General features: G+C 42.6%; 2 protein-coding genes across 2 annotated transcripts in view; one reads left to right on the forward strand and one right to left on the reverse strand.

The window, feature by feature from the left end:
- LOC309333422 (putative helicase senataxin) overlaps positions 1-89 on the reverse strand; it is a 55,282-nt gene extending 55,193 nt beyond the window's left edge. The window contains exon 1 of the mRNA XM_081846879.1: positions 28-89. The gene's annotated coding sequence lies outside the window, so the exon portion shown is untranslated. The remainder of the gene's footprint in view (positions 1-27) is intronic.
- An 85-nt stretch (positions 90-174) lies between these two features.
- Positions 175-21,248, forward strand: TTF1 (transcription termination factor 1). The gene is made up of 11 exons (XM_081846995.1): positions 175-296; positions 3,528-4,750; positions 5,619-5,851; positions 7,395-7,580; positions 8,840-8,918; positions 10,722-10,852; positions 11,280-11,502; positions 13,280-13,369; positions 15,659-15,724; positions 16,682-16,767; positions 20,907-21,248. The coding sequence occupies exons 1-11, from the start codon at positions 288-290 to the stop codon at positions 21,104-21,106; spliced, it is 2,526 nt and encodes an 841-aa protein (XP_081703121.1). The 5' UTR covers positions 175-287; the 3' UTR covers positions 21,107-21,248.
- The last annotated feature ends 6,482 nt before the right edge of the window (positions 21,249-27,730 follow it).

Below are 27,730 nucleotides of genomic sequence, written 5' to 3' on the forward strand. Positions count from 1 at the left end.
AGCCGCTCAGAACCCAATCCAACCCACCCATGTTTAGCACAAGCTCCTGGCCTCCCGAAAAGACGCGTCCCGCCTCTCCTCTCGGGAGATGTTTATTCCTCTCTCCAACCAACTCGCAGGGGCGGGGATGGAACGTATTTCGAAAGTTCAGCCGAGGCGCTCTAGCCTTTCCAAGTCAACACTCTCCTTCCGCTGAGGGGAGGAAACGGTGAAAAACAACCGGAAGTGGAGCCCGTGGCGCGTGTGCTGGGCCGCCTTGCCTCGGTCTGTTACCGAAGAAGAAGCAGATGCATCAGGTATATTTTCGTGTGTTTATCTCGCATTACAGTAGCCTGGCCAGTTCGTAAAGATGAATTAGGGTTCTCGGGATGCTGTTTTCGAAGCAGGAAGGGATGCTTAATTGCTTTGGAGAGCCAGTGTGGTGTAGTGGTTAAGAGCAGTGGACTCGTAATCTGGTGAACCGGGTTCGCTTCCCTGCTCCTCCACCTGCAGCTGCTGGGTGACCTTGGGCCAGTCACACTTCTCTGAAGTCTCTCAGCCCCACTCACCTCACAGAGTGTTTGTGGTGGGGGAGGAAGGGAAAGGAGAATGTTAGCCGCTTTGAGACTCCTTAAAGGGAATGAAAGGCAGGATATCAAATCCAGACTCTTCTTCTTCTTTACAGTATTTAGTATTATAGGTGCCTAAAGCGCTTCCACGTGGGTTACTCCTTTGTTTACTGCATTTATTCATATCGCATGCTTGCTCTAACCAGTTTATCGCTGATTGTTGGTCACGCTGGCCGGGGCCAATTTATTTGTTTTTATTTATTAAATTTTCATCTCATCCATCCCAAAGGAGCCCAAGGTGGGAAACCCATCTACAGTTTTAAAAAAGCAAACTCTTAAAACAGTTCTAAAATGGCATTTCATCCACCGTTTTCAGGACTGCCAGGATCAGTGTTTTTCAGCCACCAAATATCTGGGTAAGCTTGACAATTTCAAATTCCTCCTGAAAGTTAATAACATTGGAGACAGACTAGCCTCACTAGAGAAGGCATATGACAAACCTGAAACCACCACTGATAAGGCCCTGTCATGAGTCAGGACCAACCAGACAACCCTCAATGGTGGCACCACCAGCAAAGCCTCATCTGCGTGTGAGATGTTTGATATTAGTATTGTAGGGGGGGAAATGGGATTGGCTTTTGCTGCCCAATTCCCCAACAGACTCTGAGTCCCCTAAGTCCATGATCAGTGAGAGAAGAATGGATGGAGGCAAGATCCAGTGAAAGCAAGGCAGATCTTTAATTTTCTGTTGTGTGACAGAGTTCCCCCCTCCTTGCAAGGAGATGAGAGGCTCAGAGTAAAGGTTTGTAAGCCGCTTTAAAGACTTTCAACAATGCTCAACCCCTTAGCCAAAGACCACCCAGAAAAATATCACAGAAAGAGGCAGTCTGCCACAGACATTTGAGAGTGTGGCTTCTCTCCTATCTGCCAGGATACCTGATAATGTTTTACTTCAGGGGCCAGCAAACTTTTTCAGCAGGGGGCCAGTCCACTGTCCCTCAGACCTTGTGGGGGAGCGCGGACTATATTTTGAAGAAGAAGAAAAAATGAACCAATTCCTATGACCCATAAATAACCCAGAGGTGCATTTTAAATAAAAGCACACATTCTACTCATGTAAAAACACGCTGATTCCCGGACCATCTGCAGGCCAAATTTAGAAGGTGATTAGGCTGGATCTGCGCCCCCCCCCCCCGGCCTTAGTTTGCCTTCCCATGTTTTACTGGTTGCATTACCTGGGCAGTCTGGCTATTCTTTTGAAGTAAATACTTTAGTTCTTGAATCCAGGTCACAGGTCCACCCTATTCATTCACAAAGTATGCCCTTAAGACAGGATTTGGAAGTGAAAGAACTAATGTATCAAGAAAGGCTTCTCTTTAGGTCATTAGGAGAGCCAAGATGGTTTTTTAGGATTATTTTCTCAGGGAATATTTCCTAAATTTTGATGATGGAAGGATTGGTTTTCTGTTGAGTGTATGTCTGCTGTGTGTGTGTGCATCCTAACATTTTATAACCATAGGTAGGATATACTACTTGCTGACTACCAGAGAAGGAGGGAGTGCTGGTGACCTCAATTTCTGCTTGGTGGTTACGTGGAGCATTAGCCTGATTCAGAAGAACTCTTCTTATGTTCTTATGATTAGGGCTGCAGGTCAGTGGTAGAGCATCTGCCTTGAATGCAGAAGGTCCCAGCTTTTTCAGATAGAGCTGGGAATGATTCATACTTGAAACCCTGAAGAGCCAACCAGTGTAGACAGTACTGAACTAGATGGACCAATGGTCTAACTTGGTATAAGGCAGCTTGTTATGAAAGTTTGGAGGGCACTATGTTGACTTCATCCCCTGTAGTACAGAAGCTTTTGTGCACTGGTCCCATTTTGTCAGATGCCTAAAGTGTTTCCCTTAGGTGCATGATGTAACAGCTGTTTTGGATGATCTCATCTTAGTATAGCAAACCAATATATGAACAAACCTTTTACAGTGGTACCTCAGGTTACATACGCTTCAGGTTACATATGCTTCATGTTACAGACTCCGCTAACCCAGAAATAGTGCTTCAGGTTAAGAACTTTGCTTCAGGATGAGAACAGAAATTGTGCTCCAGCAGCGCGGCAGCAGCAGGAGGCCCCATTAGCTAAAGTGGTGCTTCAGGTTAAGAACAGTTTCAGGTTAAGAATGGATCTCCGGAACAAATTAAGTACTTAACCTAAGGTACCACTTTATATATATTTACACTTATATCCCTGACAGGTTCTCAAAAGCACGAAAGTTTCTAACAAACATTATTCACAGAACTGCAGCCCAAGAAAATGTGTCATGCAACTGATGAAGTTAGTCTTTAAATTGCAAAACAAAAAACAACCAAAAAACTCAAAATCCAGACAGCAGGCCTGAAACCATTGCAGAGGTGCTGGGGGAAAATACAGGTTTTACTTTCAAATCTACCCAGTGAGTTTAAAGGCCTTCTTCGGGAACTAAACTGAAAAACAGCCTGCAGAGAGATCTGTGGGTTATATCTTCCAATACCAATATATTGCAGTGTAGTGTAACAGCTAAGAGTGCTGGACATGGGTTAAATTCATACTGAATCATGAAGCTTACTGGGTGACCTTGGTCCAGTCAACCCATCTCTCAGACTAACCTGTCTAGCAAGTTTGCTATGAGGATAGAATGGGGAGATGAGAACTACGTACACCACATTGAGCTCCTTGCATGAAAAGGCAGGATGCGAATATAATAAGTAAATAACTGGAAACTAGCACTGAAGTGCCGCAGTACTGGGCCTGACGGTGCCTAAATACTCTTAAGACTGAGTTTTAAATGCTGTATCATGTTTTTAATATTAGGTTGGGAGCTGCCCGGAGTGGCTGGGGAAACCCAGCCAGATGGGCGGGGTATAAATAATTTTTTATTATTATTGTTGTTGTTGTTGTTGTTGTTGTTGTTGTTATTTATTTGCCACTTCTTTGCTTTTTAAAGGAAATTATGCACAGAGCTGATGCGTCATCAGCCTCAAATGGCTTTCATTTCCCAGAGTTGGTGAAGAAGAAGAAGAAGAAGAAGAGGAAGAGGAAGGAGGGCCTTAATGGACAGGGGGATGACCAACCTGTGGAGGCTGCCCCTTGCTCGCCTCCATCTTCCGGACTTTCCTCAATTTTTCCTTGGCTCGTTGAGGATACAGAAGCTACTGGGGCCTGTAGAAAAAAAACAAAGAACATAAAAGCTGGGAAAGAGATTCCAGACTCTGAGTCAGATGCTACTTGGATCCCAACAGACAGTGAGCTGAATAGCAAGTCTGGAACAGATACTCGCGTATGTAATAAGAAAAAGAGGAAGTATCATCATAGTGAACAAGAGGGTGGAAGAGACTTTTGCATTCCTGAGACTCCAGAAAAGGCCAGCAGCCTGCATCCTGTGGTACCCTTAATGCAGCGCTTAGATCTTTCCCTGCAGGAGAAAAACCAGACACCTCAGTCGGACAAAAGTGCAGAATTTTGTAGTCCCATTGCACGGAAGAAGAAGAAAAAGCGTAAAAAAACTGAAACTCCAGAAGAGGCCAGCAGCCAGCTTGAAGCCAGTGACTTGGAAAATGCAGGTTATGTCTCTGAATCCACACCTGTTCAGAAGAAGAAGAAGGCAAAAGTGCTCTTGTTAACAGAACAGGCCGAGGCAAATGGAGCTTCTGACAGGCTCACAGATATTAGGGCTCACCCTCTGAATTTGCACAAGCACAATAGAACAGACTGCAGTGACACAGAGGACACACAAAAGGACCTCTTTGCACCTTCACCTCCTGCAGTACTCGTAACACAGCACTCAGACCTTTCCCAGGAGGAGAGAAAAGAGGCAACTGAGTCAGACAAAACTGTGGAGTTCTATAGTCCCATTGCACGGAAGAAGAAAAAGCGTAAAAAACCTGAAACTCCAGAAGAGGCCAGCAGCCAGCTTGATGCCAGTGACTTGGAAAATGCAGGATTGCACAAGCACAATACAACCAACTGCAGTGACACAGAGGACGTAAAGGAAGACTTCTTTACACCTTTGCCTCCTCCTGTACCCTTAACACAGCCCTCAGACCTTTCCCAAGAGGAGAACAATGAGGTGAATAAGTTGGACAGAACTGTGAACTTCAGCAGCCCTGCCACACAAAAGAAATCACATAAGCGTAAAAATGCTCCCAGCACGAATGCTTCTGATGGTGGGTAAGTACCTTACCCATGGATGGGCTTTCTTGGCAGGTGTGAGGAAAACATGAACTGCTTTAGTATTTAAATTGATGTTTAGCAAAAGGGTGAAGGGCTTCATACACAGGCTCAAGGCTAAAACAAGTTTGTTGGCAACAGATCTCTTGTGTGTCTCGACCCAGATCTGTCCCAGATGTGTAGAAGTGGGAGTCTGGGATTCAGAAGATGCACTAGAGAGAGGGTGGAGCTTAGGAGTGTTGAAGCCTGCCTTCCTTTTCCACTTCAGCTGAAAAAGGCACTCCAGGCAGCTTACAGGTATCAGAAATAGTTGCTTCCCACTGGCTTACAATCTAGAAACACAGCCAATCAGATTCAGGTAGGTAGCCGTGTTGGTCTGACACAGCGCACCTTAGAGACCAACTAAGTTTGTTCTGGGTATAAGCTTTTGTGTGCATGCACACTTCTTCATAATAATAATAATAATAATTGGCTGTATTAATTCCCCCAAAATTGTAAAACGTTTCCATGGTTGGAGTGCCGGAGTGTACTAAAAAGACTGTGTTTCAGCTGCCAGCCACCACTTGTATTCGTTATCCAAGCTTGTGTGCATAGTAAATTGTTTCAATATACACATCACACTCCAAGAGTCTTACACTCAAGCATTAGATATGCTATTCCAACATTGCATAAGCATCACTGGGCTAGTTGATCAGGTCACCTAGTAAGTAATCTTTCCAAGACAGGTGTCTTGGTGAGGTGTGGCTTTTGTCAATAGCATGTGTCTCACAAGCTAATGCCGGGGTTTTTCCTGGCATCCCAAAGCGATTTTCAGTGCCAACAAGTACTAGTAATAGTATGCAGGCCTCACATTTTGCTCTCCTAACAGGCCACAGAAATCTCCAACTTCTGTCCATTCAGACGCTGAGGAATCATCTTCCAGCAAGTTTTCCCTTGTGGACAATGAGTTTGTAGAATTTTCTCAGCTTTCAATGAAAGATCTGGACTCTGCCACCAAGGAGCTGGAAGAGTTCATTCCTCACATCAGGACCCTGAGTGATTCAGCGATCAGACAGCTGGCTGGTCGGGACCTGGTCAGGTTTAGAAATTTTAAGAAAAAAGGTGTGTACAGTCCTGAGTGAGAACACCTTTCACTTGGGTAGGCTCTTCAGTAAATCAAAGGTCATGGCAATTTCTTTGCATAATCTCCAAAGTGTTATGTACAGGTGATTAATACTCAAATAATGAAAATGCAGAGGGGGAGGAAAGTGTACACTACCCTTTCATCCTGGGAGGAAAGGGAATACAAATGTTGTTATATGTATTCATTGAAAGAAAGGGTGTGTATTTGTGTATATATATGTATATTTATTCAGACCACATGTGCCCCGTTCTTCAACCAAAAGAGGCTCTGAGTGGCTTACATACAATCCCTTAAAACAAAGCAGTCGCTTCTTATGGGCCCACAATTTTAAAAAGACAGCACATAAGGAAAGGAGGACATGGCAGGCAGAGGAAAACAGAAACTCAGGCACCAAAAAGGGCTTTAATAACCAGCTGACACAGAAACAGTTTAGGGGTAGGAGGTTTCTGTTGCAGCTGGTATTCTGGCAGAACTGGTAGATAACCTGATGGAATGGTAGGTTTTACACATACACACATGTGCTTTTTGCAAGGGGCATAACAGTGGTGAGTAACCGGTAGTTCTCTAGATGTTGCTTATTTTGTGGGGAAAAGGTTGGGACACCACATTTCTTGACTCCCAATTCAGAAAATCAAAGAGCATGGTCTGCCCTCATATATGTTACTTGTGCATGTGTAGGTGTGTACATGCTCAGCAGGGGTGGGAAACTTGTGGCCCTCCAAATGTTGTTGGACTCTTAACTCCTGTATGCCCCAGACCACATTGCTAATGGTCAAGGATGGTGGGAGATAAAAGTCTAGCAACCATGTGGAGGGTCACAATGTTTCCCACCTCTGGCTTTGAGATGGCAAACATTTGGTGTTTGTCCTGATAACCAAGACCCAAACCCACATCTACAGCTACCTTATCATTTTATGGTAGGTGTAGAGAAGCTATGGCCATCTAGAGGTTGCTGAGCTTCCAACTCCCATCATACCTCGCCATTGGCTAAACGCGATGGGGCCGTTGGGAGCTGGAGTTCAGCAATAGAGTGGTACCTCGGGTTACCTACGCTTCAGGTTAAAGACGCTTCAGGATACAGACTCCGCTAATCCAGAAATAGTACCTTGGGTTAAGAACTTTTCTTCAGAATGAGAACAGAAATCGTGTGGCAACGACGCAGTAGCAGTGGGAGGCCCTATTAGCTAAAGTGGGGTTAAGAATAGTTTCAGGTTAAGAGCAGACCTCCAGAACAAATTAAGTTCTTAACCCAAGGTACCACTGTATCTAGAGACCCAAAGGTTACTGCACCTGTTTTATGGGAGCACCAAGCACAATTTAGGAGTCCTGGGTCCTGAAAAATGGCCAGTTTCACAAAAGCTGACAGTAGACAAGTTATCCATGAGGCTCATGTTGCAACACTGCAAGGTATACGTGGCCCTGTGTCCCTGAAAACTACTCAGCGTTATGAATGAGTGATTAACGCTGAAGGGCAAGGTCTGAAATCTGAAACTTTCCTATTCTCCCTTGGAAATGATGTAGGCGTTGCTGTGCGGTTTGGCAAATTTTCCAAGAAAGAAAACAATCAGCTGCGGCACAATGTTGAGGCCTTCTTGAAAGACACTGGGATAGAGTCTGCAGAAAAACTCCTCTTTGCTCACAGGTTCCCCCAAGAGAGAGAATCCATCAACAAACTAAAAACTAAAAACTTGTTTGGTGCAAAGATTGGTGAGTATTTGACTGGGTGGCTTTTGTGGGTGACTTGGTAGTGAGGGGGTAGTCTTGCTAAAAGATTTGCCTCTCTAGTACATTTGTGAAGCTGTCCAAATTCCCTCCTTTGTCCGAATCAAACCATAATCTATTACATATATGGGAAAGTTGTTTGTTTTACCATGTGTATGGACACTTGTTAAGATACCATAGCCAAATTTAGCATGATGGTTCCTGAGATCGTGGAGCAGGTATTTAGGTTTGTTTGGATACCATTGGATGCCATTTTGAATCAAGATGGCGAACTGAAATCTTACAAAATTGTCCTGGGTTTCTTCATTTCTTGGATTCCCAAGCAATTCTGGGCACAGGCTAGCTAGTTATATACAAGTTAGTCAGGGATGGAGAACCTTTGGTTCTGTAGATATTACTGCACAAAACCATCAGGAAGAACTTTCCGACAGTAAGAGTAGTTTGACAGTGGAACAGACGCCCTTGGGAGATTGTGAACTCTGCTTTGCTGGAGGTTTTTAAGCAGAGATTGGATGGCCATCTGTTAGGGATGCTTAGTTGAGATTCCTGCATTGCAGGGGGTTGGACTAGATGACCCTTGGGGTACTTTCCAATTCTACAAACTCCCATCACCATTGACCGTGATGATTGGGACTAATGGGTGTCCAGCAACATCAGGGAGGGAAGGGCGGGAATGAAACTGAGGTCCCTTTAAACAGCTGTTCTCACACTTACCAGCTTGCATACTTCAGGAGTCAAAGGCTCTGATGGAGCTGGTCTTTTGGCCAAGCTTATGGCCTTCGGCTTCCTCTCTCTCCCACGCTGAGGCAGCCTGATGGAATGGCTGCTCACAGATGACAGTTTAGGGAGATGATGCATGATGGAGCTCATGTGGTCAAAGCAGGGCTGATGGAGTGAATTTAATTTTTAACCTCTCAGAAAGAGGGAAAGCCCCTAAAGAAAAAGATCAACCACAGTCATTAAGAAATCAAAAGTTCCATGTTTTTTCTAGCGTGATGTACCGTTTTCCTTAGCTGGCCTCTGAGAACATTTCCCAGAGAGAACAAGGTTCATAACGAATAAATGCTGCTCTGGGCTTATTATATAAATTGAATAAAGGGTGGTAATATTTTGGTGTATAAAAAACACAATCATAACATAACTGCTGCAAAATCAGCAACCCATAATCCAATTAGCTCCTTAATGTAGATTGTCTTTAATCACAAAATGTCGATTTTAATGCATCTTTATCGATTCTTCTGAAGCTCAGGGAATTCCAAGGCCTTGGAGGCTAGTATATTACCGAGCAAGAAAAATGTACGATCCCAAGAATTATAATGGAAGGTAAGAAAGGCAACTGGGCTTCTCTGGGGTTTTTTGCTGTTGTCATGGAGGCATCCCAGAATACTTGGCCACCGAGCCTAACATGACAGGGTTCTGGAGTTCCTACTCGGAAAGTTTTTCTCTCTGCCTGAACTCCAAAAGACTCACGTTTTAGCTCCAGATTTCTGATTTCACTAAAGCTTTAACTTTTGTTCTTTGTCACTTCCAGTTCAATGCATACTTGTGGGGGTTATTGGCTCCTGGTCTCAAGGAAGCAAGTCATGGAAGCAATAGAGACAGCCACTGTCTGATGTGTAGCATGAGGGAGTTCCAAATCTAGCATGCCACTACACAAAAGGGACGATTCCTACATCATAGCAAATGGACCTCCCAATAATATGGTATCTCCTGAAGGCCAGCTCCTACAGAGTGAAGTCAGAGCATAAGAGCCTGCTGGATCAGGCCAATGGCCCACCTAGTCCAGCATCATCTTCTCACAGTGGCCATCCACATGTCTGTGGGAAAGCAGCAAGCAGGACCCTGAGCACAAGAGCCCTCTCCCCTCTTTAGGATCATTGCTTCTGCTGGCCATGGAAGCAGAGCATAGTCATCATTGCTAGTAGACACTGATAGTCCTCTCCCCATGAATTTTATCTAATCTTCTTTTAAAACAATCTAGATTGGTGGCCATCACTTCCTTCTGTGGGAGAATCCTCCATATTTTAACTCTGGTGCATAAAGAAGTCCCTTTTTAATTTTTCCTTTATCTTCTAAAATTCAGCTTAATTGGATGTCCATGAGTTCAAATGTTATGAGAGAGGGATAAAACTTCTTTCCCTCCACTTTCTCCAAGCCATGCATAAGCTTAGAAACTTCTATCATGTCACCAAGTAATTGCCTTCTCTCTATGTGGAAAAGTCCACAATGCTTCAACCTTTCTTCATAAAGCAGTCACTCCATCTCCTTGATTATTTTGGTTGCCCATTTCTAAAGCTTTTCCAAATCTGCAATAGCCTTTCTGAGGTGAGGCAACCAGAACTGTACAGTCTTCCAAATGCGGTCGCACCATAGATCCATATGAGGGCATTATAATATTGATTGCATTGGTGCTTCGTTGGGTATGTACTGGGTGGGAATGTAAAATGTATTTTGCATTGAGCAATTTCTTTCCAAAATGTTCATTTACCAAAGGTTGCTCTTGGATCCAGTCATAAGCATTATTATTATTATTATGTTTATGTTTATTATGTTTATTACATTTATAACCTTCCTTCAAGGAGCTCCTCCTCCTCATCTTATCCTCACAGCAACCCTGTGAGGTAGGTTGGTTTGAGTGACTGCAGCTGGCTCATGAACTTCATGGCTGAATGGGAATTTGAACCCTAGTCTACTATGTCTTAGTCACATGAATGGTGCATCCAGAATACTATGCAAAGAGTTAATGCTGTAGCATAGAATCTGTAGCAAGTATATTGTGTTGTGCTGCTGTCTGCCTCATAGTCAGTCTGTAAATATTAGTCAGTCTCAGACACAAGTTCATGTAAATATGTTTCAGTAGTATAAGTATTACCTGCCTTTCTTGTTCATTCAATCTGACAAGAGCAAGCACACCTAGTAAAAGCCATATGTTATTTTTAAACTTTAAAAGCAAGTGTTGCATAGTTGTTGTTTTTTCTGGGAGAAAAAGAGAACTATTAAAAAGGGCCTAACAACTTGGGGCAACCTCCGCACAACTCTGTAAAGTATAATTACCACAAGTCTGACACACTAACCCACTACCAGTGCAACTAGCTCATTGAGAACAGCAACCCCTTTTCTCCCTAGGTATTCTGAGTTGGAGAAAAAGAAGCTCAAGAAGTATCAAGCCATGTATGGCAACAACTGGAAAAAGATCTCGGACCTGATGTCTCGCAGCAGCCATTCAGTTGAAACAAAATTTTCTGAGATCAAATGTGGTATATTAACACTCCTGCTCTTCCCCCCACCCCACCCCAACCCTGGCCTAATCCTTCCTCAAACCAGGGCTCAGGGCTTTTAAAATAATTATTTAAAAATTTCACCAAAAAAAGCAGAATTATGGAAATTGGGCGTGCTGGTGTATCTTTTTTGGATCATTTATTCTATGGTACTTTCTTACCTCTGTCATTCAAATTCGGCAACTTGAGGGTAAGGGAGCCAAGGGGACGGAGGCCCAAAAACGTTTGGGAACTACTGAACTAGGTTGAATGGAGAACTGTTGCTGTCTGTTTAAACCAGCAATCCAGTTTGTCATTCTTGTTACTGATGCTAGCCAGCCAAGCCCTTCCCCTGCATAAGCCCTTGCAAGATGTCTAGAGCTGATAATGAATTAAATCAGTATTTCCCCCTTTTAAATGAATTCAGTGTATAACTCCGGTCCTTGGGGTTCTGAAGAGACAAGGAAGCTAGTTCAAGCCATCAAGGAGACGCTGCTGTCCAAAATGAGAGACTCAGACCCTGCTTCAGAGAAAGAGGATGAGGATGGAGCACTCATGGTCACGTATGAGAATCTCTGGAAGGGCATCTCGTGGTCCAAAGTGGAAGCCAAAGTGGGCACCAGGCACTGGAGGCAGTGTAAACAGAAGTGGTAAGAGTGGTCAGGGAACCTTTGTCTCCCTCTAGACATTGAGCACAACTCTCATCAGCCACTGGCAACATGCATGCGAAAAGGTCCCATCCATGAGACCTCTAGTTAGGTCTGCAGAATGATCCTTTCAAGAAACCCCTGCCAGCTGTCCTCAGGCAAGTTGTTCCTCCCTTTTCCTCCTGACCTGGCCACAGTGATCCATGCGACAGTAACCTCCGCGCTTGACTACTGTAATTCGCTCTATGCGGGGCTGCCGTTGAAGCTGTCCCAGAAACTCCAGCGGGTGCAGAATGCTGCAGCGAGGCTCCTCCTCTGATGAGGCTGCATTTTAATATTTTAATATTTTAATGTTGTATTTTAATCTTGTTTTTAAGTTGTATTCATTCAACTTGTTTTTATTATTGCTTGTTAGCCGCCCTGAGCCCGGCCTTGGCTGGGGAGGACGGGGTATAAATAAAAATTATTATTATTATTATTATTATTATTATTATTACTAGGTGGGGCTATTCAAATTTGTTGCTCATTCCCCCCTTTTAATTATTGCTTTTTTATTTTATTTTATTTCATTATACAATTACAAATTCACACCCATATTTTCACTTATATTTAAGGTATAACAATCCATATTGTGATTACCTCTCCCCCCCCCCGTGATTTCCCACCACCACATTGCAGCTTCTTCTATTTACATTTCATTTTCTATTTTTTTGTATATCTTGTTATCATTTTTGCACAAAATAAATGACTTATCTATCTGGATATTTACTTATCCCAAACTTCAATATCTAAAATGTCTGTATTTCCCAAAATCATCTCCTCTCTTAACCAGCATAAACATGTGGCTTTATAATAGAGTTTTAAATCTGGCAGAGCGAAACCTCCTTTCTTTTTTATCCATTAGTAATTTGGACTTGGACTGATGCGGGTGGCGCTGTGGTCTAAACCACAGAACCTAGGGCTTGCCAATCAGAAGGTCGGCAGTTCAAATCCCTGTGATGGGTGAGCTCCCGTTGCTTGGTCCCTGCTTCTGCCAACCTAGCAGTTCGAAAGCACGTCAAGTGCAAGTAGATAAATAGGTACCGCTCCGGCAGGAAGGTAAATGGTGTTTCCGTGCGCTGCTCTGGTTTGCCAGAAGCGGCTTAGTCATGCTGGCCACATGACCTGGAAGCTGTCTGCGGACAAATGCCGGCTCCCTCGGCCTATAGAGCGAGATGAGCGTGCAACCCCAGAGTCATCCGTGACTGGACCTAATGGTCAGGGGTACCTTTGCCTGTAATTTATACTTGATGCGTGGTTTCTTGCCCTGCCAAATAAACTTGGATATGTCCCTCTCCAGATTTTAAAACTCTCCGTTTCCCTATAATTGGGATCATTTGAAAAAGAAATAATATTTTGGGTAAAACATTCATTTTGATAGTCGAAATTCTTCCCCATAGTGTTAAATTTAATCTATTCCAGATTTCCATATCTTTTTTTATTTCTTTCCATACTTTATTATACATGGTTACCCCAATTCCTAAATATTTGACTTTCTTTGCTATTGACAGACCAGATTTTTTTGTAACTCATTTTTCTCTTGTTCACCCATATTTTTAACCATTAATTTCATTTTAAATTTATTCAATTTAAATTCTGAAACTTTACCGAATATACTCATTTTTTCCAGCGTTTTCAAGATACTTTCCTGTGCATTTTCCACCATTATTACTAAGTCACCTGCAAATGCCTTCAATTTACTGAATAAACAATTGTAATCAGCTTTCTTTTTCTTCTTAAGGATTAATATTGTAACCAAGAAGTTTATGGGTAAGCGGACGAAAAGGAGCAGACTTGAACACCTGCGGATAAACATTGCCCTCATTGAAAGGTATTAGCAAAATTTATTGTTTGTTTAATAAAAATTATATACAATGGACGACAGAAACAAACTTGTGGTTTTCAAAAGGAATAAGACAATAAAACTCTGGTATTTATATGCATGAAATTTTCCCCAGGTTGTTTGACCCTTTTAAAAATATAGTTCTCTTTTTATTTCCTATAAAAGACTGTACAATCTTCTCTGTTTAGAGTTTAAACTTAACACATTACTTTACTTGGTATACTAAAACATATTTACACATGTGTGTGTATGTGTGCTCTCTCACTCTCACTCTACAGTTGATAACAGATCTAACTGAAAAAACTGTCAGTTTGCATTTTTTGGTGCAGAGGGTATTTGATGTGCAGAGATCTTTCCTTTTGATGTGCAGAGATCTTTCCTATTCTAATTGATTCAAGTAGGGTTCTGGAAGCTTTTTCTGTGTGATACAAGTCGGTGCCAGGCGAAAGTTTCTAGCTAAAAAACAAGTCTCTCTTCTTCTTAGAAATAAGTAGAAGGCTCTTGATGTTTAGGTTATAATTTCAAAGAAGCTGAATAGCTTGTTCAAACTCATTCTGTTATCTCTTTCTATCAAGGTCATGCTGACTGTAATAATAGGCCAGAAGGAGCCTGTTTCACTTTCTCTTTTGTTCTGGTGTGGTGTTCTGTACAGAGTACAGTCATACCTCGGGTTGAAGTAGCTTCAGGATGAGTATTTTCAGGTTGCGCTCCACAGTGACCCAGAAGTAACGGAGCGCATTACTTCCGGGTTTTGCCACTCACGCATGTGCAGACACTCAAAATGACTTCACGCGCATGCACGGGAGCGGCGAATCGCCAGACTCACGGATGCGGGTTGCGTTCGCTTCAGGATGCGAACGGGGCTCCGGAATGGATCCTGTTCGCATCCAGAGGTACCACTGTATGCTTAGTCTTTAGGTTTCAGTATATTGTAAGTTTAAGTTAAGTCTACTGCAACTGGATTTCTTGTGGATTGTGCCGATCTTGAAGATATTGGATTCATAACTCTTAAGCTCACTTGTCTTCAGTAGTAAGAGCTCTGCTGGATGAAGCTAATTGCCTCTGGTCTATTTTGGGGGGATCCTGCAAAGTATTTAAGCTTTTACTCAGCTAACTATATGTTGGGATCTACTTTGGATCAATATTGAGGCAGAATTCATGACAAAAACTGCCTACTATGGTGATGTTATAGGATTCTATATTACATTGACTCTTTCCATAGCATTTTGGATGCAGCACTTCTACAAAAACTACCAATAAAAACAGTTTAAAACTATTTTAAAGCATTCAGTAATAACTACAATCAACAATAAACTAAAAACCAGATCGAAACATATGTCTGGGTAGGCTTGCCTAAACAGAAATGTTTTTAGCAGGTGCTGAGAAGCATATAGGCAGGGGGTTTCAAAGCATAGGTGTTGCTATGCTAAAAGATTGATTCCTTATAATGCAGAATGAGAATTATGTGGCATCTGTAACAGTGCCAGTTCCGCAGATCAAAGCGGTTGAGTGAGTGTATAAGCTCTGCCCAGGTTCCTTACAAGTACCTGGAATCAGTCTCAGATCCTGTGATGCTGTCATTATACAGCAGAACATAAGAAGATAAGCAACAACAACCAAAAGACAGGTCTCCTTTCTAAAGAGCACATTTAATTTTATCAGTAACATAGGGCTGTAGCTAACTAAATTACAGTCAGAATAAACCAACTGAAATTTTAAGTTTTCTGCCCACTGTTTTTAGTTGATCTACAAACCTGCCCGAGCTCTGAGATCATCAGGGAAGGCCCTTCTTTCAGTTCTACCACCCTCACAGACATGTTTGGTGAGGATGCGAGAGAGGGCCTTCTTAGTGGCTGCTCCTAGACTTTGAAACTCCCTTATTAGGGAAGCTAGACTGGCTCCTTCCTTGTTGTCCTTCCGCAAGCTGGTGAAGACTGTTTTATTCCAACAAACCTTTGCAACTGGCTGCTTTTAAGGAAAGGGCTTTTAACGGTGTGCTGTTTTCACCTGCTGCATTTTAATAAATTGTATTATACATCAATCATTCTAATTCTATTATACTTTTAAACTTTTATATGTTTTTAGCGTTCCATGTTTTACCCATGTTTAATTTTTGTGTGTGAGCTGCCTTTAGTTCAGTTTCTGGGGAAAAGGTGGGACAACACTAAAAAGATAATAATAAAGATAATAATAGTAAAATAGATAATAATAAAAAAGATAATAAAAAAGATAATAATAGATAATGAGCAAATCACCCAGATTTCTTCTGTATTTCAGGTTGTATGAAGTGGACGCTGATGACGTGGAAGAAGTTGATTGGGAAGAGATAGCCAGTGCTATAGGGTACATTAAAAAATATTAGTAACATGGGGGAAGTGCCTACAATTCTGTGTCCTTTTTGTCAAGTTCTTAATGTACTGCTGGTCTGTATAATGCAGGGATTCGAAACCTGTGGCCCTCCAGATGTTGCTGGACTCTCATCAGCTCCCAGACAGCATGGCAAATACTCAGGGATGATAGGCGTTGGAGTCTCAACAACCTCTGGAAGGCCACAGATTTTCCCACCTCTGATCCAAGAAGAAGGATTCCCTACTGAATGTAAGAGAAGGAAGAATGCCTCTAGAAGAGGTGATCCTCTCATGAAAGAGAAGGATTCTGCTTCTTAGATCAGGGCTGGAGAACCTGTGCCCCTCTACATAGTTGCAAGATCAATGGTCAGGAGATGATGGGAGTTGTAGTCCAACATCATGTGGAGGGTCATAAGCCTCCCATCCCAGGTGTATGGAAAGGAGCATGTAATGATTCTGAACACGTCTATTTGAAGCGTTTTGGCAAGTATCCATAGCAAAGGAAAAGACAGTTAAGAACTGTCTCCTGGATCAGGACAATGGCGAGCTCCATGGACCATAGATGTTGACTGGTTTGTTTACAGCAGAACCATTCATAGGAGCAATCTTTCAATTTTCATTAAACACATGCATACATAATTTTATATGTATGCCACCTTTCCACTTTTCAGACCATGCTCAAAGCAACTTACAGATAAAAAATGCATAACTACAACATAACAAAAGTAGTCAATAAATTCAATAAATAAAACAAAAAATAAACAACCAAACTGAACAATTTCCACATAAATCACAAGATTTAAAATAAAGATACAAAAAACCAACAGCAAGAAACCTCCCCCCCCCCCGCATGTGAGCAACTAAATGTGGGTTGCTCACTTTTTCATTCCCTCGTGCAAGCACTATTGCAGAATAATTTCTCTTTTTATATACCCCCTTCTCTGCCGCACAGGAATGTCCCTCCATATTATATTCGGAGTAGATTTTACAGAACCAAGGCTTACCGTGTCCCTCATTGGAATAACAGAAGCTTCATGGGTGAGTTTGCTGGTCTTTCCTCTTGCTTGGGGACAGGAAACCTGTGGCCCCACTCAGAAATTGTTGAGAATACAACTCCCATGATCCCCTGACCAATAGCCATGTTGGCTGAGGCTAATGGGAATTGGAAACCAACAACATCTGGAGGGCCATCAGATCCCAATTCCTCATGCAGCTTGTGTCTGTTTTTTTAATCCCATGTATTGAACATATGAATCTTTTTCTAATGTACTCGGGGCGGGGGGAACCTCAGCTCTGGGGGCTGAATGTGGCCCTTTAAGACTTTCTCTGGCACTCAGCACTCTCATGCCCCTTACTTGCCCTGCTCCAACCCCTTACTTGAATGCTTTTGCTTGGCTGGAATGTGTCATTGAACACTGATGGTGCCTCTTGCTTGCTTGAATGGAGGATAGAGAAGGGTTTGTGTGACTGGAAACCAGACTTCTGTAGGAAACCATCCATTTTTCTGTACGCTTTTGCCCTCACCCCACCCACCACTGGCATGTGGCTCCTGTAAAGTTGCCTGGGAAGTAATGTGACTCTTGGGCTAAGAAAGGTTCCCTCTCCCTGAACTGTGCACTGTGTGAAGAAGTGCTATCCTTTGTGTGGAGGGCACCACATTGGCTAATGCAGCTTTAGCCTAAAGCCACCCCATGTTTCCAGTTGCCTTTTCGCACTTGTCACATGCCTCTGAGCTGCATTCATGCTCTTTCTATGTGTGTGAGTGTGGATGTTGTGGTAAGAATTTACTTCTACGTGCATATCTGTATTGTGATAAGGTTAGAGTACACAGGGGGTTCTTAAAGCACATAATTTGAAGAAGTCTATATGGGATTTGGAATAGGTATAGAGATCTCTTAGAAATAAAAATGCCAAACTAGATAGCACCCATAGAAGCAGTGTCAGTGAAAAAGACAAACGTGAAAGAAAATTGGGGTACTTAAAAAGATATAATTCAAAGAAGGCCAACCAATATTAAAAAAGAGAAAAGATATACAGTGGTACCTCGGGTTAAGAACTTAATTCGTTCTGGAGGTCCATTCTTAACCTGAAACTGTTCTTAACCTGAGGTACGACTTTAGCTAATGGGGCCTCCCACTGCCGCTGTGCGATTTCTGTTCTCATCCTGAAGCAAAGTTCTTAACCTGAGGTACTATTTCTGGGTTAGCGGAGTCTGTAACCTGAAGCGTCTGTAACCTGAAGCGTCCGTAACCCGAGGTACCACTGTACAAGACCGTATCAATGACTGGTTTCAGTACCATCGAGTAAATGAGATATTTTAAAAAGATAAAGGAAAAGGGATTTAGTAAGAAAAGCTTGGAGTGTGAAAAAGTTATAATGGTTAACAGAGAAAAACTAACTTCCACAATTTATAATTTTTTGTTAGAATGGGAGACTAAGGAAGAAACAACAAAGGCAGCAATGATCCCATGGGCAATTGATTTGGGACATAACATAGACATGATATCCTGGGAGAGGCTGTGGAAAAAGCATTAAGCTTTTCAGTATGTCACACCCTAAAGGAAAACCTACAAAAGATGTAACCTCACCCTCACTAAATTGGTCAAAATGTATAAAAGGGGATCTAAGATGTGTTGGAAATGAGAAAAAATAGAGGGGACGTGTTGGGGATGTAAGAAAGTTAAGGAATATTAGATGATATAGACAGAAATAAAAAAAGATGTTAAGGCTGACATTTCCCCCCAAAATGGAGATGTTCCTTTTGGGCATAGCAGAGGGTGAGATACCTAAGAATGTTTTAAATCTTTTTCTTTATGCAACTGGTACGGCCAGAGTAGCATATGCACAAATGTTGAAGGACAAAAGCAGCCCAACAAAAGAGGGTTGGCAGAATAAGTTAAAAGAATACGTTAACAATCCTGACTATAAAGATAAGAAACCAGGATGTACATACCTTGAGAGAGGAGTGGGAGAATATTTAAAGAATAACGTAAATCTCCAAGTAGGACTAGATATGAACAGCAGCTGAATTAATTGGAAGGTATAGGAAGATTTGTAGCACAACTAAGATTAAAAAGGAACCCATGGAGGGAGGTGTGGGGAAGAAAGAACAAGGCAGATGGATAATGAAATGGATGTGCCAATTTACTGTAAAAGCATAAAGATTTTTTTTTTTAATTACTTCTACACCACCTTGTTCATTACCCTGGTGGGGGAACACATCTTAAAAAAAAACCCCCACAAACCAAGGAAATAAAACAAATCCATCATCCAGGAGGGACCCAGCATTTATTAAAACTCTTGCAGTGGGATAGCCTTGCCAACCAGCTGCTCAGATGCTAGTTAGGAGGACTGCCAACTGATGAGAGGCAAATCAGAACAAAGCTTATACAGTAGTTCAGACACATCAAAGAGTACTAAGCAGCTAAACATTCTTAAACATACATCAGAAAAGCTTATAGGTCATGAGAAGTAAAACACGCATGGCTCCATATTGGTATCCCCACAATCACCTTAGAGCGCCCCAAATATACCCATGCCATTTGACCATTTTAGGTATGGGGTGTCATATGTTGCCCTGGTAGCCAAGCCTGTGAACAGAGCTTATTGACATTCCTCTCTCTTATCTCACTCCCTTACCTCTTCCATTCCATTCCATTCCTGCCCCGACCTGGCCACAGTGATCCATGCGATGGTCACCTCCAGGCTTGACTACTGTAATTCGCTCTACGCGGGGCTGCCCTTGAAGCTGTCCCAGAAACTCCAGCGGGTGCAGAATGCTGCAGTGAGGCTCCTCACAGGGTCCCTGACATGGGAGCATATTCACCCAGTGCTTTTCAAGCTGCACTGGCTCCCGGTGGAGTACAAGGTCAGATTTAAGGTGCTGCTTTTGACCTTTAAAGCCCTTCACGGCCTAGGACCCTTGTACCTACGGGACCGCCTCACCCGGTATGCCCCACGGAGAGCCTCAAGGTCCATAGATAGCAACACCCTAGTGGTCCCGGGCCCTAAGGAAGTTAGATTAGCCTCAACCAGAACTAGGGCCTTCTCAACACTGGCTCTGGCCTGGTGGAACGCTCTGCCTCATGAGACCAGGGCCCCGCAGGACTTGATTTCTTTCTGCAGGGCCTGTAAGACAGAGTTGTTCCGCCTGGCCTTTGGCTTGGAGCCAATTTGATTCCCTCCCCCTCTTTCTTTTTTCTTTTTCCTTTCTGCTTCTGTGATGAGGCTGCATTTTAATATTTCAATGTTTCAGTATTTTAATCTTGTTTTTAAGTTGTATTCATTCAACTTGTTTTTATTATTGCTTGTTAGCCGCCCTGAGACCGGCCTTGGCTGGGGAGGGCAGGGTATAAATAAAAATTATTATTATTATTAGTCCCTGAGCCTCTCAGGAAGCCTCAAGGATTTCTGATTAGCTCTCTGGTGCTGACTCATGATAGACATCCTGGAGGGCCATTTGTGCCATTTTCAGGGTTTTTTGTTTACAGCCTAGAGAGCATACAGTTGTAAAATGCAGGCCCTCAAGATCCTTGCACAGAAAGCAAGCCTTTCCCTTCATGCAATTAAAAGCAAAACATTGAAGAATTATTAAAATAAAAAATACACACCTTGGTTCTCTTAATTTTTATATGAGTGTCACTCAGGACAAGGCAGCTTCCAAAGTTGTGGAAAGTGAACCAGGAACTCTTTCATACTATCTCTCTTTGATTCCTTGGATGTTCCACCTGAATTGAAAATGGCAAGGCAGTTGGAGCAGTGCGGGGCCCCTTTACAACTGCGCAACCTTGCCACCATCTGCAACCAACTGTGCTCCACAAGAGATGCTAGTTTTGGCTTCTTGATAAGGTTCTTGACCCTTACCAATCTATCAGTTAGTATTACCTTGTTCTGTGGGTTCAAGGAGGCAGGGCAAAGCAACTATTGAAAATCCAGCAAGATCAGAGCATAATAAGAGCCCTGCAGAATCAGGCCAAAGGTCCATCTGCCCAGCTTCCTAATCTCACATTGGCCAACCAGATGCCCGTTAATTATGGGAACCATGCAAGCAGCGCTCCCCGCCCCCCACTTGTGATTCCCATCAACTGGCATTCAGAGGCATGTTGCTTCCAGCAGTGGAAGGAGAACAGAGCCATTGTGGCTCATTGAGATTTCGTATTTGTTTGTGTCTTTTTAAGAAATCATGACTCATCTGTATGAAGTGACACTTCCAATGTTAAAGAAACAACAGGCAGAGCTAATGGCAAGAAAGAATATAACTGTGGAGCCCCAGCAAGCTGAAGACCACAGTTGGAAAAGAGTTTTCAAGTTCAGCGACATCTTTCATGACAGCGACTATATCTCTGATGATGACTCGGACGATGCTCAGGAGAATTAGGACCTGGAGCTTCCAATGCTAAGAGCCAGCAGAACTCTCTGAGTTCATAACAGACAGACAGTAATTCCACTGATAAAAAGAAAGAATATAATTTTTTTCTCTTCACTTTATAAAAAGATAAATAAAGCTTTATTTAATTTTGGAGGATTGTACTTAATATTTTATTACTACTTTGTATTTGAAGGAGCAACAGACACATTGTCCATCAAAAGAATTATGGGAGAGGCTTTGAATCCACTGGGGTCCGGGAAGCTACCCCCAGAAATTCCAATCCAAGATACGTTCATGCTCGTATCTCTGCTAGGTTATTTTGGGGAAGGTGTATATTAATTTGGTGACCAGTGACATTTATTATTTGGTCTGATATAAAGGTGCAACATTCAGTTCCCACTAAAGTACAGACTCCTCCTTGCTTATCTAAGAGGTAAAATAGGCAAAGTATTCTCTAATTTTTTTCCCTTGCTTATATGTATTTTCTTTTTCCTTTGTATTTTCTTTTGTTGTAAATATGTATGTTTTCTAATTTGTACTTAATAAAAATTATTTTAAAAAAGAGGTAAAATAGAGCACTCCTCAAGAAACCCTCCCTGGATTCAGAAACATCTGTCCAGTTGCCACTGTCCCCTTCTTGGGCAAGATTTTTGAGCAGGTGGAGTTTAGGACAAGTTTTAAAACAGAAACTGCTTTGGTCACCTTGTATGATGGATGATGCAAGGTTCAAGAATGGCTAAAAGAAAACAACGCACACAATTGCAACAACTTTCTCACTAAAAGAGCTTCTGTAGCTTCAGCAGATTAGCAAGGGGAAACCCAAGCAACCATATGGCTGCATTTAAACACCCGAAATAACATCAGATAAGCAAGACAAATACTTGAAAACAAAGGAGAGCCCCTTTAGCAGTTTAAAAAGTGGGTCCCTGTACCAGAAAATAAATATGGATTTTCTGACTGTCTCAGGTTCCTGCTTCTCAGCCAGCATCAAGCATCCTTTATTCTGCCTAAAAGTGTTTGAGACCCTGAGTTCATAATGGTGATGGTTCCTTTTGCTTTGGTTCACACATCTGGGGGCATCATGTTGGCTAGGTCTATTAGCATCCATGTAGAAGTTAGTCAGACCCACCAGATGTTGCTGAACTGCAACTCCCACCAGTCTGAGCAAACATCTGGCCATTGGCCAAGGATGATATAAGTTGTAGTTCAGGTGCACCAAAGATTCCTCATGCCTGCCTTATAGCTTAAGCCATGGGTAGGCAAACTAAGGCCCAGGAGCCAGATCTGGCCCAATTGCCTTCTAAATCTGGCCCACGGATGGTCCAGGAATCGGCGTGTTTTTACATGAGTGGAATGTGCCCTTTTATTTAAAATGCATCTCTTGAGTTATTTGTGGGGCATAGGAAGTCGTTCATTCCCCCCCCCAAAAAAATAGTCCGGCCCCCACAAGGTCTGAGGGAAAGTGAACCGGCCTCCTGCTGAAAAAGTTTGCTGACCCCTGGCTTAAGCCAAGCAGGGTTAACAGCAATTAGTGTGGGCTTTGCTGCCTCCTGAGCACATCAGTTGCCTCTTGGGCAAGTTTTATGGCTCTCTTGTTCACACATGCAGCTTCACAGTAAGGCCATGAAACTCCTTTGTTATCTCTGAAGCCCATCAACCTGTGGCCCTCTGTTCTGAACCGTAGACCCAAAGGAGGGCTCGTGGGAGTGGATGGGTGCAGGGATACCACTAGAGTGCTTTATTAAAAGAAAGTTGTAAACCTGCAGCAAATCAACCTGCCAAGTCTTACAGCCTTTATAGACATGTGATGGGCACCACAGGAAGAGATGGCTTGTCCGAGCCCAAGCAAACATTCATGCATTCTTTATACACAAAGCAGCTTAAGTCACTTAGGCCAGCACTTCCCTTCACTTCATCTGATTAGATGAGGGCACAGGTGGTAAATAGCCAAATCTTACAAATAGTTCCCATTCCTGGGCTCAGAGCCCAGCACTCTTAAGCCCACAATTAAGGATAACACCAAGAAAACCAATTAGCTTATATCAAAGCAAGTTAATACAAACATTCGAGCTCAGTGCTATAACTACCAATTAATTGTGGGGTCATCTTGACTACCAAGGTTGTATATGCAGAGCTTCCAGAACAGTTCACGTGGGGTTCAACATACTCTCTACATATTGTTAGACTTCTCCCTTTGGCCTCGGTGTGTAGAACCAAACAATTTAAAATGTCATGGAAGGCCTGTGAACACCATGTTGGACTAATTGTTATTCACTGCAAGAATGAGCTCGCATACGTTTATCCACTTGCTTTGATTTATGCTTATTGGTTTGCTTTGATGCTATGCTTATCTCTTGGCTTGGGACACTTGGCTAGGGAGGGAAGTTATAAGTTCAGCTTGGAGGCCTGCTACCTAGGTCTTCACAGACAGGTGGCCTTAATTGGCTAGCTGGAATGCAATGTCTTTTGTGTAAGCAATTAAAAAAAAATGCTTGCCTGGGTGCAGACAGTCATGATGAACACTTGCTCTCTTGTTTTTTGCCCTAGGTCAAGGCAGCAAGACTCTGCAGGCTTTTGTACATTTGCCCTTTCTTATAATGAAACACTGTGACTTGACCAGGCTGGTGTTTCAGCATCCTTTAGCATCAAACCACTCTTACAGGGCCTCCTTTGGATCAGGACACTCACCCTACATAGCCAATGGTCAGGGGATGATAGGAATTGTAGTCAGAACATCTTGCAAGGCATCAAATTGCCTTAAGTTTCTGTTGCATTTGAATTGTAGTCCCCACCCTAGTAAGTCAGCATAGTGCTCTTCAGTCTTGGGTTCCACAGATACTGCCTGGATTCTCATCAGCCCTGTTGGCCATGTCTCCTGGGACTGATGGGGGTTGCAGTCCAGCGACATCAGGGGACACAAGAGTAATGTAAGAGTAATGGACCAGAGCACGCCAGGCACTCCTGTCTTCCACTGCCTCCCGCATTTTGGTCAAACTCATGCTGGTAGCTTCGAGAACAGTATTCAACCATCTCGTCCTCTTTCGTCCCCTTCTCCCCTTGTGCCCTCCATCTTTCCCAGCATCAGGATCTTTTCCAGGAAGTCTTCTCATGAGGTGGCCAAAGTATTGGAGCCTCAGCTTCAGGATCTGTCCTTCCAGTGAGCACTCAGGGCTAATTTCCTTAAGAATGGAGAGGTTTGATCTTCTTGCAGTCCATGGGACTTTCAAGGGTCTCCTCCAGCCCCATAATTCAAAAGCATCAATTCTTTGGCGATTAGCCTTCTTTATGATCCAGCTCTCACTTCCATACATCACTACTGGGAAAACCATAGCTTTAACTATACCGACCTTTGTTGGCAAGGTGATGTCTCTGCTTTTTAAGATGCTGTCTAGGTTTGTCATTGCTTTTCTCCCAAGAAGCAGGTGTCTTTTAATTTCGTGGCTGCTGTCACCATCTGCAGTGATCATGGAGCCCAAGAAAGTAAAATCTCTCACTGCCTCCATTTCTTCCCCTTCTATTTGCCAGGAGGTGATGGGACCAGTGGCCATGATCTTCATTTTTTTGATGTTGAGCTTCAAACCATATTTTGCGCTCTCCTCTTTCACCCTCATTAAAAGGTTCTTTAATTTCTCCTTACTTTCTGCCATCAATGTTGTGTCATCTGCATATCTGAGGTTGTTGAGATTTTCCCCGTCAATCTTACTTCCGGCTAGGGATTCATCCAGCCCAGCCTTTCGCATGATGAATTCTGCATATAAGTTAAATAAGCAGGGAGACAATATACAGCCTTGTCGTACTCCTTTCCCAATTTTGAACCAGTCAGTTGTTCCATATCCAGTTCTAACTGTAGCTTCTTGTTCAACATAGAGATTTCTCAGGAGACACACACACAGTGGTACCTTGGGTTAAGTACTTAATTCGTTCCGGAGGTCCGTTCTTAATCTGAAACTGTTCTTAACCTGAAGCACCACTTTAGCTAATGGGGCCTCCTGCTGCCACCGCGCCGCCAGAGCACGATTTCTGTTCTCATCCTGAAGCAAAGTTCTTAACCTGAAGCACTATTTCTGGGTTAGCGGAGTCTGTAACCTGAAGCATATGTAACCTGAAGCATATGTAATCCGAGGTACTACTGTATATTAAATGTTCATAAATGTACCAAGCAAGCACATACATAAAATGTATAGACCACATGTCTGAGACTCACAGAAAAAGTCCTGAAACCATTTGTCTCTTCCAAATTGATCTCAAATATTTCTCTGCAAGATCGAAGGAAACGGAGAGCCTCCCCACTGTCTCTTTGCTCACAAATCCTGTCTCAAGGGCACAGTTAAGATGTGAATAGGGTGAGCCTGTGACCTCGATTCAGGAAAACAAAAGAGTGGCCAGGATGCCCAGGTAATCCAATCAAGTAACCTAGCAGACAGGAGAAAAAACAACGCACTCAGATTTCTGTTGTAGTTTGCCTGCCCCTGTATGTATGATGTATTGGGGGTGGTCTTGGTAACAGCTGTGAGTGAAATACTTCCTTGCCCTTTTAGATCTTTGTATTTTCAAACATTTTCAAAGATGAGCTGGCTTTGAAAATAAGACTAGCACCCTTACTGAAAGGAAATTGAACTGAAAAGACTTCTTAGTAAATATTTATGATGCTGCAGTAATTAAGGTACACTTCACATGTGCAGGATGTTTTGATGGAAAACTTATTTTGGCTTGTATATAAGAGTTGTGGGGTGATACCATGTATGGGAAAGGTCTGTAATCAACAGGGAAACTGTTCTCATGGGAAATAGCCATTGTTGTCACTTGTGCTGGTATTCTGATGTCGGAAATTAATCCAAGATGTCAAAATGGCACAACAAGTTGGCCAGTGCTATGCACCAACAGTGTGAGAAAGCAATGATAATTAATCAGGTGGTGATTTATCTTTATCAAATAATGGGTTTTTGTGGTGCAAAGTGTTTGTAATGGGGGCAGTCCTGAGTGTGGCCTGCCTATGTATTATCCTAATGCAACCTTAATCGCTAAACAGAATCAATGCCTCTTCCACATACATCAAGTTAAAGGAGACTTTTCTATGTAAATGATCTGCTCATTTTGCAGATATGAATATTTACGTTCTGTCTACCAAACATAGGCATTTCATTTTCACCTGATGAAAATAAACTGCTCTGATATGCTCAGCAGCTACTGGACCTTGCAATTTTTGCTTGCTACTTCATATTTGTGAGGGTGGGGCTATTCTGGCGCAAAGGGGAGTAGAAAAGTACATCACAGGAGAGAAATAAAAGATGACCAATTTGTCTACTGCATTCATACCTTAATTCCTCACACACACACACACCCGCTCACACATCCAGTTTATTCTAAGATGAAAAAGGAAGGGAGTATCTCCTTTCTTCAAAATAACAGTTGATTGCCAAGACTGCTGCCAAGTGATTTTTCAGCCTAACTACTGCTTGGAACAGGTGCTTGGATTCTCCCTTCCTCCCCAACTTCCATTCTGTGACCCCAAGAAGCAATTTTGCTGAGAGATAAAAGTTTTCTCAGAGGCCACACTAAGTTCAGTTTGGGAGGAGCGGAGAGCTCTAGTACTGTACTTTCTTTGGGAGGAAGTGTGGAGGAGTAGAGTCTTTTGTATACTTTATGTTTGAATTTCTTCATTAATGCTTTATTCTGGATTGTTTTATTTCATATTTTAATGTGTGGTAAACCGCTCTGAGATTTCTTCTTAAAAATATAAAGTAGTATAGAAAGGAAATGAATACAGTGGTACCTCGGGTTAAGTACTTAATTCATTCTGGAGGTCCGTACTTAACCTGAAACTGTTCTTAACCTGAAGCACCACTTTAGCTAATGGGGCCTTCTGCCGCCGCCGCACCGCCGGAACACAATTTCTGTTCTTATCCTGAAGCAAAGTTCTTAACCTGAAGCACTATTTATGGGTTAGCAGAGTCTGTAACCTGAAGCGTATGTAACCTGAAGCGTATGTAACCCGAGGTACCACTGTAATAATTGTAGTTCTGTAAGGGGAACAGGGGCCTCTTAACAACTCTCAGCACCTTTAACAAACTACATATCCCATAATTCTTTGTTGGAAGTCATGTTTTTTTAAAGTGGTAGCATAACGCTTTTAATATGGCCTTCCTCTGCCTTCTGGCTGTGATGGGGTGTGTGTGTGTGTTTAGAGCATTCTAGTTGCAAAGCAACTCCCCATAGTGACACTTTTGCCAAATAAATACATAACTACATACATACATACATACATACACACACAACACATCTCGGCAGCTTTGTCCGGGTCTCCCCCCACCACACTTTTTAAAAGGACAACTTTTAATCTCCAAAGAGCCTTGTTGTTGTTGTTTTTAATGTAACTAATCTAATTTAAAAGCTGTGTCAAGATATTTCTAATAATGAATGCAAAGTTGCATTTGTATACTATTTTTGATTTAAATGTTCTACTTTTCATTTTAAAAGTATTTTTACTCCATTTATTTATTGCACACATTTTTCTCCAAGGAGCTCAAGGTGGCGTACGTGGTTCACACCTCATTCAGTCCCCATAACAGCCCTGTGAGGTAGGTCAGGCAGAAAGGCAGTGACTGGCCCAAGGTAAGCAGGAGAGCTTCATGG

The sequence above is a fragment of the Podarcis erhardii genome, assembly GCF_964252035.2.
Source record: "Podarcis erhardii genome assembly, chromosome: Z".
NCBI lineage: Eukaryota > Metazoa > Chordata > Lepidosauria > Squamata > Lacertidae > Podarcis > Podarcis erhardii.